Source organism: Ambystoma mexicanum, chromosome 1p (assembly GCF_040938575.1).
Source record: "Ambystoma mexicanum isolate Mex_15411 chromosome 1p, UKY_AmexF1_1, whole genome shotgun sequence".
NCBI classification, from domain to species: Eukaryota; Metazoa; Chordata; class Amphibia; order Caudata; family Ambystomatidae; genus Ambystoma; species Ambystoma mexicanum.
In genome coordinates, this window is record NC_090921.1 from 619,193,663 (window position 1) to 619,207,369 (window position 13,707).

Sequence of the window (13,707 nt, forward strand, 5' to 3'; positions counted from 1 at the left end):
CTTTCACTTTCACGACCAACATAGGCTTCCCAGTACACCTTTCTGCTAGGAAACTGTTATAGTTCCTATCACACAATCCATCATAAGCTTCCCAGTACACTGTCCTGCTAAAAAACTTATTCTCTGTTTCAGGGTACTTGATCAAAGCATCTGGCACCTTATTTCCAGGTTTTCCTTCCTTACAGGTTTTGTTACTATTATAGTTCTTTTGCACAACTATTCTTAGCTCTTCGCAATGCTTGCTTATCCAACTCTTGGCAATGCTTGCTTCTCATCATGTTAATTACTTTTTCCTATTGGTTTCCTTATACTCAATTCAGATATTCAAAATTAAATGTCTTTGGCACTAAACCTCACACCCACTGTGTCCGGGCCCCCTTTTCACACAGACTGCCTCATCGGCCTTCTCGCGATCCGTTTTCCACTTTCTCCAGTTTACCAGAGAACGGTCTTTGCTTGCGGTCTGCTCACGCTGGTTCCCTCTGGCATACAGCATCCGCTGCTTGCTTCCTCGCTCTGGTAAACTGCAGTCAGCGGTCCTGCACCTGTGCGCGTTCGGGAGTCCCTCAAACGGTCCCAGTACCTTCGCTCCGTGCCGCAGGACTTTCTCAGCTCCGCCTCAGACTAACAACAAGCCCCTGTCGCTTGCAGCACCGGATCATGCTCTCTATACCTGTGCACATCTTGGGAAGGCGCCTTCTCACCACAACCTCTGCCCTGGAACTCTCCTTCGCACTTTCCGGGCCTCTCAGTTGAGCTGGTTTTAAAGTTCTCGGCTCCATGATGAGTCCAACAACTAGACTGCTCATGTTTCTTCTTTCAGTCCATCTTCTGTGTCAATGATGGCCTCCTCATCGCAGTACCTAAGTGGCGTTTGTATGAGCAAGAATCCAAAAAGAGAGGATGTATGCCTCTGGTGCATCTCTTCCTCGTTGCAGTACCTAACTGTGGTTTATTGGGAGATGATTGGGGTACAAGATAGGGAAGGGGCTGGTAATAACCGACAAAGACCTGGGGGAAGTTAGATTCATAATAAAAAGGAAATGGTGGATACCATGTCTCACCCAAGCGTGCCTCATCCCCACTCCCCAAGTCTCCTCCACCCCGGTGATCCTCCCTCACAGGGTCAGGATCCGATAGCAATGGCCTTTCCCTGGCCCCCTGGGAGGACGATATGTTGTGGAAAGAAGTGATGATACCCTCCGATTCCTCACACCAGGCTATTATATATGGCGACAGCGTTACCGATCCCATCCTGGTTCCTATAGTGCCATTGCTGCAAAAGGAGATCTTCACCTGTCTATGGCAAAAAAAGAAGCCCAGAGTCCCTCAGAGAATACTAATGTGGACCATGTTTATGGGGGGGCTGAGAGTCCTGGACATTCAACGATATATAATGGTGGCACAAAGTGGTCCTATGGCGAAATGGGTTAATGGGAATAATAGGAAGTGGTGGTATAGCTTGGAACAGGGTGCAACGTCCAAGTGCCTAACCATTCCTGAGAAAGTCAGCATATGTGACAGGTGGGCCCTTTAGAAGCCACCAAATGTGCGCTGCGGTATTGGAACCAGACATTGTGTCGGAGGGGCTTCGGATGGGGTCCTTGCATATTTGTATGTAATGGGTAATCCGGACTTCGGCCCAAGGTGTTTCCAGCATATTTTGGGAGGGTTGAATGAGTCCTCTACTCGGACATTGGCGGAGTTGTATAGGCATGGGTCTCCCCACTCCCCATTTAATGTTCGACGAAATGAAGACTAAATTCCAGCTAGGCGAGAAGAAGAGGTTCCATTATATGCAACTTCGGCATTGGATTTAGCACAAGGAGGTTAGAGCAGCGAGCTCCAAGTGCCCGATAGGGTTGGAAATTCCCATTAAGGAGGGAGTCGCTCAAAAGAGGTGAAGACAGGATCTATTGGCTTTTAGATACAGCGGCCCCAGAGGACAAACTGCCATTTATGGAGAAATGGGAAGGGAACTTGGGAATGGAAATACCTTGGGGAGAGATGGGAGCAATCTGCAGAAAGGTCAATAAGGCCTTGCAGTGTCCTACAATTAAAGAGACTGCATATAAGTTATGCTTCCGGTGGTACCATATACCACAGAGGCTCCACAAAATGCCCAATACCTGCCTCTATGCTGGAGGTACTGTGGGGAGGTTGGGGACTTGATCCATGTGTGGTGGTCCTGCCCTAGGGCAAATGGTTACTGAAAGTTGATCCTGGGGCACATCAAAAAGGTATTGTGGGGGTGCAACTGCCTCTCTCTCCGATAGGGATACTCCTGGAGGCTGTGGAAGAAGGCATCTATGTAGCAAGTGGTCACGCACATTCTTACAGCCGCTCAATTAGTTCTGGCTCACCAATGGAAAGTGGACGACGGCCCTAGGGTGGCGCTTCGGTGGCTGAGGGTATGGTCCATGCCACAATCTTTATTATTACTTTGGTTTGTTTGGGGTTATAATTCTGTTATGTACATTTGGTGCGCATTCCAATCTAACTGAGATGACTTGGTAGGCAATACTTTTGCATATTTGTACATCCAGAATTGATCAAATGTTGTACTCTATCGCAGCATTCACTAATAAAGACAGTTTACCAACAAAACAAAAAAAGTATTCGACTCCATAAAGACTAATTATTCAATCATTCAAAGTGGTCTCTCATAGTCAATGTTATCAAAAGGAACAAGAAAAAACAAAAACAGAGTGGAAAAGGAGGTTGTCATTTGTGTGCTGATCACTACACTGGCACCATACTTATCCCAGAATACATTTTGAAATAGCTTGCTTGAAGTACAAGTGTCTGGTGCATAGTCAGATATTACCAATTCAACAATGGACACAAACCGCAGCAGCACACAGAATGCTTGGAGTATTTTACAATGCATTTTCTTTTTTAAATGGAGACAGTAAGAGAGAAGTACCCAATTGATCGTAGAAGAAGTAGAGAAGGACCAGCATGGAGCAGCACATCACAACAAACACGCAAATCATGATGGGAGTCACATCAACAGTCTCGTCATCATGCTTCTTTTCAGCACCATCATCTCGCTTGTGCTTCATGTACCGCCTGCAACAGAAATGGTCTTCACTCAATCCACAAAGCAGCTAATGGGATCTGCGTTTGCACATGTTTTGGAAATCTAGATACTTAAAGCTTACTCTTTCAATGTTCCAAGAGTTACTAGGCTTTTATGGAACACCAATTTGGCTACTGTGCAGTGGTCTGCAACCTGCAGCTCTCCAGATGTTTTGGACTACAACTCCCATGATCACTCACCATTCACTATGCTGAGTAGTGCCAATGGCAGTTGTAGTCCAAAAACATCTGGAGAGCCAAAGGTTGAAGACCCCTGGGCTACACTATGAAGTTTGCTGCAGTCATGCAAGCATAAAGAGCATGAATTAATGTACTCTAGGCATACATACAATGTTGCCAACTAAGGAAGCAAACTAACATTTGGTGGAAATCACCTTACAATTCCACCTCTTTCTAGATCCTTTATCTCTGAAGCCTGAAGGATGGGCATGGATGTCGGATCCCACACTATAAATATCTATATGAACTTCTTTTCCATCACAAGACAGTATAAAAAATGTTAAACATTCTAGCATAGAACAATTCCCCAAGTACCACTGCACTAGTAACATGAGATGCACATTGTCACAGATGTGCAATAAGCAATGTATTGCACAAGTGTACACATAGCCAGGCAGAGAGCTTTTTAAAAACAATTATTAGAATATCAAATGAGACAGAAAGAAAACCACTTTTACATCCAAGATTGGGCAGCAGGAGACCAGACATTGAGAAGAGTCACATGGTGATGGCTTTTGCATGCCTAGGAAGAGAGACGGGCCAGATAAGCAGAATGCATATGATGAGTATTTGCAAAGCATGTAGCTGGCGAAAATTAACGGGGTGACAACCAGAGAGACGCCAAATATTTGAATGGGTGCAAATTGCTGACTCAAAGCTGTTTTTTGGGGGATATATTCATTGCATTTTTCATAAACATAACCAACAATTACAGCATTGTGTAAAACATGTATATATGATCAGTAAAGAAAACCATAAGTGAAAATCCATATGCATTTGGAAATGGTCAACTAAGCAATAAACAAACCATAATTGTGAACAAACCATAATTGTGAAAAACTAATCCACAAAGAGTTCAACCCCCCAAAAGACAAAACAAAAAGACTAATCCATTAACATACACCACAAACCACCCAACAATCAGTAAACTCAAGCATCCATCATACACATATCCAAACTCTCAGTTTAACCATAAAACCCATTAAAGGAAGTCCACATCTCAAGATATCGTTCATATCCTTTCTACCTAACGACACCTTCTCAAAACTAGATAAAACCTGCAGCTCATATATCCAATCCTTCACCTGTGTTTTTTTCAGCATCTTCCAGACCTTGTTTGCTTTACTGCCACCACCAATAACTTATCTATCCAACAACTATTTACTCAAAGCTGTTTTGCTTTATGATCTTTGTTTGGATGGACCAAGATTAACAGCAATGTATGCTCTGGGCAGGGCCTATCCAGGAACCCTGTGTGTGACTGCTTTCTAGTTTTAGCGAGAAGAGGATCTCCCTGGCACCTCCATTTCACAATGTGGTTAGAACGACAGGACCTAAACCCTCAGGTAGGGATAACAGGCTGGCACAAAGGCACAGTTAGTGCAAACATCTCTAAAAAAAAGGCAGTACACTGATATACTGCAAAACATATACTTTGTTAAAGTCATAAACCTTTCATGTCAAATAAGTACGTACGGATTAATACAAAGCAATAAAAGCTAGCAAGCATATTATAAAATCAGTGATGTCCATCGTCTATATGTGGACCCCCTACCAGAGGTGAAAACTCTACATAAAATAACAGTGGGTTGGGGAAAACCAGGAGGGAACGATAGAAGCTAGCAAGAAAGCACATAAGCCCCCTACAGGCCTGCACAAGTTTGTTTAATGTCTAAAAGACATAACTAAACCCTAGTACAGGTGAAATGCCCTAGACCTGGTGGTCAGCATGCAAGGTAGGCCTAGAACAGTACTCAACACCATTTGTGGGCCCCCTAAGGAATAACATTACAATGAATGCATATGCACAAAGGATAATAAAACAAATATTTAAGTGACAAGCAACAATTTTAAACCAAAGTCAGAAGCTTTCAAGAATTATATTAAAATTTTACAGTTACCTTGTTCATACATTTCAGTGAAAAATAGCTCAGATTTATCAGGCTTAGTCACAAAGGAAAAAATACAGTCTCCCACTGAAGAAATTGAGAGCATGGCTTTAAAAACTGTCCACTGGCAGGTAAGTACCTCAGAGTTGCTGTTACAGTTCCAAAGCAGGTTCAATGTTCCACGGGAATGAAAGGGAGCTAATGGGCCATCCGCTTTAGTGGAGGCAAGTCAATCTGACACGAGAGGTGTGGAATCTGCAGTGAGACACCCCAGGGAAGGCCAGAGGAGGCCCTGAAGAAGTGATGTAGAAGTAAGAAGATTGACACAGATTCCTCTCCCCACCCCCTCTCCAACCGCCAATGGAGCTCTATGCGATTTGCAGTAAATACTTGCCTCATAGGAATCTCTATCTAGGACAAAGGGGACACCTGAAAGAGTATCTCAAATAATAGCGCACCCCAGGACCCAAAAGTAAGTATTTACATTGGTAGTTTTAGCAGAAACTGCTCCACCAGCAGCTCCTTCCACAAGTGCGGTTTCCAGTATTCGGTTCCTACCGACTTTTACTCTGAGCCAGCAATAATCCCAGTGTTAGGTAGAACTTTCATCTTGTGTGGTATTCTATTCCCCTGGCTAGTCCCCCAGCATTTCTTAATGGACTATTGGGTTTTATTCTGTCTCATGATTTGAGTGGGAATCTTTTTCCTCACTCACCCATTCTTGTTTTGTACCCCTGGCACAACATTTGGGGTTTATTTTGATGGAGTCTACTTTCTTCCATCTTTTTCTAATGGCATCTATAATGTCCTTCTGTAGTACACAGCACCCTATGTGCAGTGTTAATGGAAGCTGTGATGAATCCAATGGAGTCGTCATGGATTCCCCGGTGGGAACCTCCTCCCATGTTACCAGGGGACGGCTACGTTAGGAAAGATTTTCATATCAATGAAATCTTCCTGTACTGTGTTAACCCCAGAACATTTTGCTTTGACTAGGTAACTATGTTACCTTGTCCCTAGGTGTCCCTGTCACCTAGTGTTTGACTCTTTATGGGTGGCCTTTTTAGGTCTCTCCATAGTGTATAGTTGAAGTTATTGTTTCCTACAACTTTTCGGCTTAGGCTGGGTTGCCCCTATGGGCTCTCCTGTTAATTTCTCTTTAATGTACTTGGGTGAACTACAGTTCCCAAGTAGTAAAGAAGGATTTTCATCCCCCTTTACATTTTACATAGTGAGTCAGCGCACCGCACTGTATGTGGAGTGCTGGGGGTTACAATGCATCCCTTTCTTCCTTAACTGGTAACATTTTATTACAATTGCAAGTTCCTTGAATGGCTGGTGGCAGTGTAACTACTTTTCAGACTTTGTAGTCTTCATTACTCGCAGGCTGTTAATTGAGCCTCTGTAATGCACAGAAGGGCCACCATTTTGCTAAAATGGTGTGTTCCTTTTTTTGCCATTTTTTATGTGCTTGCTGTTTCTGAGGTCTTCACGTGCCATTCTAGGTGGGAACAACCTCAGTGGCTGTTTTGTCTTCGGTGGAAATCCTGTGGATTCCCCGCCCAGACTCCAGTGTGTCTGGGTGCTTTCGAGCCCAGTGCTGAGGGACGAGAGTGAAGAGAGCGAGAGTGAAGAGAGCGACACCGATAGTGGCAGTTTGATGACCTAAACAGCCAAACAAGGCACATAAGGTGTGCACAAGGAGGAAGCTCGAGGAGGGACAGTGGATAGGGAGTTTTCTGTCTCTAAAAGCCCCACGCTGGGCTGGCCCGTACTGAGGTTCTCTGGAAAGCTATACCGAATCTTTTGGAAAGAGATAGCTGTCAGTTTGAGTGTGCCTGAGCTGCTAAGGTTGGCCCTTGCTGGTGTGCTGTTTTGGCCACCGAAGCCTGGTCGCTCACCACATTGGTTGTAGAGTGTGACAAGCATCCTGTGCTTTTATGAAACTGTCTCTGGCCAAACAGCGAGTATCGCTAACGAGAGGTGACAGGTGCATGTCCAAACTGCAGAGTGGAAAGCGGTGGGAGCACGAGGTGAAGGCAATTATCGACTTACACTCTCTGCATAAGATGACTAAACATATGGATAAGCACACTGCTCTTCAGGAGGCGTTGCAGATAAATATTTGGCTATAACTGGGAGATTCAGTAATCCCAGGCGCAGTATTCGCATTTGAAGCTGTACAAGTGAATAAGACCGGAAAAGGTATGAGCCCGATATCAGACTTCCGATATATTACAGGCCTGTTTGCCCGACGGTCAGCAAGAAGAATTAGTTAAATTGATGTGCTTAGGGATTACCCAGGGGGGAGATGCCACCAAATAAAAAGCAGGGGAAAAGCGCTCGAGACAAAACCTTTGAATGGTAGATCTCAGATCCTGAGTGCCACATCCACTCCAAAGGGAGTAATACAAGGGAGAATAATGCAGCAGCAGGAAAAAGCGGTGCCTCCCCTGGCTGAGTTGGAGTGTGGGGCCAGGAATCCTTTGGTCCATTTAGATGTAATAATACTCAATAAGTAACAAATTAAGGCACAAATGCACTCAGAATCAAACAACTCTCTGAGTGGGTTGGCTAATGCTGCAACCCTCCATCTCTCCCAAGCCTCTGGAATTAAATCGCAGACTTTGGGATCAAAATCTGCCCCAGAGACAAAAGCAGACACTGAAAATAAGGTTGATTTAAATATGGGTGTTTCTGAACGTAGCTTTTTAGAAGCTTTGCCAAGTGTGGCGAGAGAACTAGGAACTCAACATTAGTGAGATCAAGTCTGTGGAAGAGACTGGGATCGATCTTGTGGATGACCCGGCTTCAATCTTGACGAAACATTTGACCTTTAATTCAGTGGAGATGTCGAATAGCCAGGAGAAGAGTAAAACCGACAGCCCCAACAATATCGGTTCAAAACTTAGTTTGTAGTTCTTTGGTGAATTTATATGAGAACATCAAAGATTTGCTCGCAGCAAACGTATTACAGGCAAGTGAAACAAAGCTAATGATCAGAATGTTGGAAGTTTCGATGGATAAACAGTTTAATAAAAATTTTAAATCAGCAGAAAAGAATAAATAACTCCATGGAAGAACTGAATCAAAGTGGAAAGCTTGTTGAACAACACAGAGGTAAGGGGTGGGGGGGGGGGCGTCTGTCCCTTAGCCTAACGGATCCCCTGGTGAATTACTAGGGGTGAACTCTCCAGTAACCAAACATTTATCAGAGGGTGCCCCCCCCCACAACCCCCCCAGCTGGATCAGTCAGGCCCTGGTTGAAATCGGGGCAAATTAACCAGTAGCTGATAGGATTGAAAGAGTGGATTGTAACAGAACATAAGAAACTGGTTGATAATGGGAATGTAAGATGGCGAAGAAAAATAAGAAGAGTAACAAATGCCCTGGAAAACATATGAGAGGCTCAAGAAAGTACATGAGATACCTGGATATATCGGAAGATCTGTGATCCCCCAGACAATGCAGTGCGGATGGAAGAGTGATCTATATTGGATAAGGAAAGACAAACTGGACTGAAGAATGATCATATGGCTTTGAGGAACGACACTCAGGGAACAGAATACGTAATAGATGCACACCATGATCCAGCAATGCAAATTCAAGAGTGTGAGAGTAGCAATAGGTTCAGTAGCCCAACTTCGACCAGGAAAGCATGACAGGGTGGTAAGAAAAAAAGATTGGAAGGGGAAAACCAAATTAATAGCTGCAAAAAGATGTCTAATGAGAGTCGGCCAAGGATGAAGAACTGTCTAAATGCTCACACTCAAGTGGACTGGAAACAGCTGGAAGCGAAGCAGGATTCAGTCAGACTTGCATGCAAAAACGATGCACCAGTGTGGTGATTGGACACGATATTCTTAATAGGGAAAACTAAACCCAATCCATCAATAAGAGTGGGGGAACAGGCATCTCAGTCTCCTAATAAACGATTACACTGTATGATATATGATATGATATTCTATTTGTATCGCGCTCGTACACAAGTGTTTCAGAGCGCGACTAGGCAAGTGAGGGGAACAGGGGAGAACACAGCACAACATAAAAAAGACCTTACTAGGCCCAGTGATAGTGAAAACGCGCAAGTGCATGGGAAAGGGAAAAGGGGGAAAGTGCATGGAAGGGGGAGAGTGGAAAGTGCAGAGCAGAGGAGCGCAGTTAAATAATAAATAAAAATAAATAGAAAATGAAGGCAATAAACAGTGGTAATGCAGCCAGCAAGTGTCAAGTGCTACGTTTAAGGCAGCAGATTGGGTAAGTCTGATAAGTGCAGAAAAAGAATAAAGGGGGCGGGGGGCTGTATGGGTACAGATACAGTCCCCAGTGCAAGGGGTGGCCAGGAGGCAGTGCAGGAAGGTGGCAGGGTGAGCAGCTACCTGGCCGAGGGGACAGAGAGTGGCCAGGTGCACAGTGCCAAGAGAGAGCAGATCAGCAGGGGAGAAGGGGCGCGAAAAAAGGGTTGATCAGTAGAAGCACTCCCTAATATTTTGTAGTTAGAGATTAATTTACTCAATGATGTGTAGAAATGTAAATATTTTTTTGAGGTGCGGGGTGTTAGGGAGAATTCTCTGTTTAGGCTGAATTTCCCAACCTAGTGAGTCCCCCAGCAGCTTTGCTGGATTTTTGGGGTTTATTTTTTTTTCTCCTGCCAAGAGTGAGACTCTTTTACCCTCACTCTTGGGCATGAGTGTTTCTGTGACTTGCTATGTGCTTATGGGCTATGGTGTATTTTTTCCCCATAGGCTATCATTGGTTTTTGAATGTGTGTTACACAGCACCCTCAGTGCAGTAACACAGGGGTGTCATAGAGACCCCCCAAACATAGACTCCACACCCTGGGACTGACTACTGTCTCCCTGGGTCTGTAAAGTCACTATTGACTTTACTAGTCTTAACTTAGGAACTTAACCAGTACAAACCATCATACTGTGGAAGTACTGGTAGGGGCAATTAGATTGCCCCTGGGTCTGTTGTCGAGGGGGTACTGTCCCGTCCCCCCTCGCCGAGTTTCTGGCTGGTGGCAGTGGATACCACGGAAATATTCCACCGGAATATTTCCCAATGGGATTTCCCATTGATTTTAATGCACCACTTTTTGGTTCAATGTTAAAGATACCGCCGGTTTATTTATTTAATATAAATTCACCGGTTGGGATTTTTTGCCAGAACTCGCCGCCAAAATGGCGTCTAGGTTCACTTCAGTAACCCTGAACCCGAGTCGAGCCTTTGTTCCACTTTTGGCGGGCTTCTGCACAGAAGCCCTCCAAAGTGGTGCCATTTTGTCTGGGTACCACAGGGGGTGTGGGAGGGGGTTTAGGCACCCTGGACTGAGTTGCCTTGCCAACTCATGTCGCACTCTGGTGTGATTGGCCTAAGTGGTGAGCCACCCCGCTCACCACTTAGCATGTTTGAGTGACAGCTAGGCTGTATGAATGGGGGTTTGCTGCATAAAAGCAGGGTTTTTGGGACTGGTTCTTCAGAAGTCGCTACAGGACCTAAGAAGCCGAAGAGGGAGAAGCCGAGCCGACCTGCCAAGACGACACCACCGGTGGAACCCTGCGGAACCGTCTCACCACTTTTCCCAACGACAGAGGAGATCTCCCGCCTGGAGAGTCTCCTTCCCTTGACTGGTGGGGACAACCAGTTTCTGCCTTCTTTTCGCCGCCCTGAAGCATCTCGTGGCCACCTTGCCTGTGCCCAGCACCCCGGCAACCGGGATACCACTTTTTACCTCAACCGCGAAAGAGGGGTAACATCCTTTTAACCGGAAAAAACTCCACAGCTGGTTTCTTCCCTGGTAGTGCAACGACCTTCAGCTTTCCTCCACGACGAAATCTTCTCCTCCTCTGGACGACGCCGCGACTTGCACCCACTACCAGGAACAACTGCCACCGCTGGAGGATCCTTTCCATTTTAAAGGTACCGTGTTCCGCCCGGCTTCCCTTGCCACCGATTGTACGGGGTAGATTTAGCCCTCGGCTCTCGACCCTGTGTAAGCCTGGGACACCCTAACTAAACTTTTCTAAACTTGGTAAAACCTTTTCTACTCACCTGTAAAGACTTGTGACATTGTGTGATCTTGGGCATCTTTTTGCCTGGCTTTCCCTAGAGTGGGCCTGGCAACCGAACTTCCTTGCTCCTCAATAGACTGCCTTTCTACACTCACTGTGAATCTCTGAAAAGTGTTTTGCCTTGCTGTTTTCACTTCTTTTGCCTTTTCCCTCCCTTTTTAACTAACTTGTTGGAGTGCCATCTAACGTTAAGCGCTCACCTCTGTTTGGAAATAAGTGGTGTTAACTTAGACTTGTCCAACAAATAACTAGGGATGTACATATAAGTAATAGTGACTGTGTTTTGACTTACTTACCTTTTCTGTGCTAGTGTAATTTATGAGTGTGTCTTTTAAATAAATAATTATATACTTTTACACCTAGCTCTGGTCAGTGTTTGCTTGTACTACTGTGCCTCTGTACCTATTATGTATGCTCTGTATACTGCCTAACTCTTCTTGAGGGAAGTCTGACTGCTCAGCCACAGCTACCAGGTAAATCTGGGTGGTACAGACTGCTACCAAGTGGGTTTACTGCCAAACACCTGTAGTCTTAAATCTTTTGCAGTGGTCCCAGAGAGAACTGCACAGGTTTCTGCCTAACACGGGGGAGAAAACGTGAACCTGGCACAGGGTCACAACAACAGTATATGAAGAGACAAAAAACGAGGATCCAAAGTTAGGAGCCCTCCCGTCCCCTGCACTCTGTCATAAGTCCATCAAATGATGGTTCAACAAAATTTGATTGCGTTTGTTATAGTTAATCAGTAACTTTCTGATTAGGTTAGTAATGAGGCTAGACATTCAGTGGTTTCGTAAAAAAACCATAAAGGAGTTTTTAATTAATATCACAATAAATTCACCATAAAGATTTAGAGTGAAAAAGCCAAAATGACTGTCTACAGAGAAACATGAAAACAGTAGACGATGATAGTACATTTATACAATTTGTAGCCGACGCGTTTCGGGATACATATCCCTTCTTCTTGAGCCTAGTAGATTTGGACTGCAAAACCTAAACAAACATAAAGAGCCGTTTCAATAGACATAGTATTTGCATGTTAAATACTGAACATAGTAGTCATTATTAATCTCACATCGAATTTCCATATAGAGGTATATCCTATCAAATACAGTTCAAAGATAACAATCTGAGGTATTTGTGAGAGTCACTATAGATAGAGGGGTCCCGAATGGCCAGTGCAACAAGAAAAACCCATATTTTGCAATAGAGAGTAATCAAAGAAATAATGGTTTTGCCGTCTCCGCTTCTACTCACTTCAGGAGGTCAGCCCACCACATCTCTATGTTGGGTCTTTGGGCTGGTCGCCAGCCCATTACAATTCTCCATTTAGCCAAGATGTAGGCCAAATCTTTCATCTTACTAATGTGCTTCAGGTTGCGTGGTCTGGCAAAACCCCCAAGCATGCATGCATGCCTATACTGACTCCACCTCCATCTTAATCCCTCTTTGGGCCAGACGCAGTTTGACCTCCAGACATGCCCAGGACAAGTGTATCATCCCAGCGTTCAACTCCCCACACCTGGGGCATCTCTGTATCTCTGGGCCTCCAAGCCTGGCAATTTTGCTCATGTATGCCCTGTGGGTGACATAACTGGATCTGCTGTAGCCTTGCATCACGGCACACCTTCTTGTGATACCTTTGGTCCCTGTCCCATTGTCCGTCTTGCATAGGTTCTCCCACCTCGTCCTCCCAATCCTGCCCACCCTAGACATCATTAGTTCATAAATGCGGGATATTTCGTGCCCCCCCTCTGAGATATCATACATTGTTTCAATGACTGTATCAAGTTGTTCCGCTAGCTCTATCTCAGTCCACTTTTCACGCGCTGATTGATGATTCTCGTGTATGTGATATATTGACCTCTATGTACCCCGGTGTCCTCCATTATCGTCTGGAAATCTAGTGCCTCCCCCTCTTGCCATATATCTCTGAGGGTCGCGAGGCCCATCGGCTCCCAGTATTTGCGATTCCCCTTTATCATTTGCATGTCCTCACAGCAGAGCCCCACTAGCGGCACCTGTGGGGAGCATGGGGTTGGGTTTCCCACTATCTGGCATGTCCTACTCCATATTTTCCAGCCCAATTCCAACAATCTTGCGCTTCCTTGCATCTCTGGTTTAGGTAGCCATACCGTCTCTCTCAAAAAGAAGGGGGCCGTGTCCTTGCTCAATAGCCTGGCTTCTGCAGTCTCTTCCTCGGACAACAATCTAGCCACATAATGGAAATGTTCTGCCAGGTAGTATATTTCCCCCCTTATCACATGGGTTTTGCAACTTCCATAGGGCTACCCTGTTCCTAGAATTATGCCATATGAATCCCCTGCATAAGTTGTGGAGTTTCATGAAGAAGCGTTTGGGGAGCATGTATGGGATGTTCATGAAGAAATAAAGCAGCCTGGGCAGAACCACCATCTTAATCG

The 13,707-nt window shown here is 45.0% G+C and overlaps 1 protein-coding gene across 3 annotated transcripts in view; it reads right to left on the reverse strand.

Moving 5' to 3' along the window:
• SPPL2B (signal peptide peptidase like 2B) overlaps positions 1-13,707 on the reverse strand; it is a 1,058,839-nt gene that overhangs the window by 599,532 nt on the left and 445,600 nt on the right. For all 3 annotated transcript variants that reach the window (XM_069649607.1, XM_069649606.1, XM_069649608.1), the window contains exon 6: positions 2,927-3,072. In XM_069649607.1, coding sequence (XP_069505708.1) covers positions 2,927-3,072 — 146 coding nt within the window. The remainder of the gene's footprint in view (positions 1-2,926; positions 3,073-13,707) is intronic.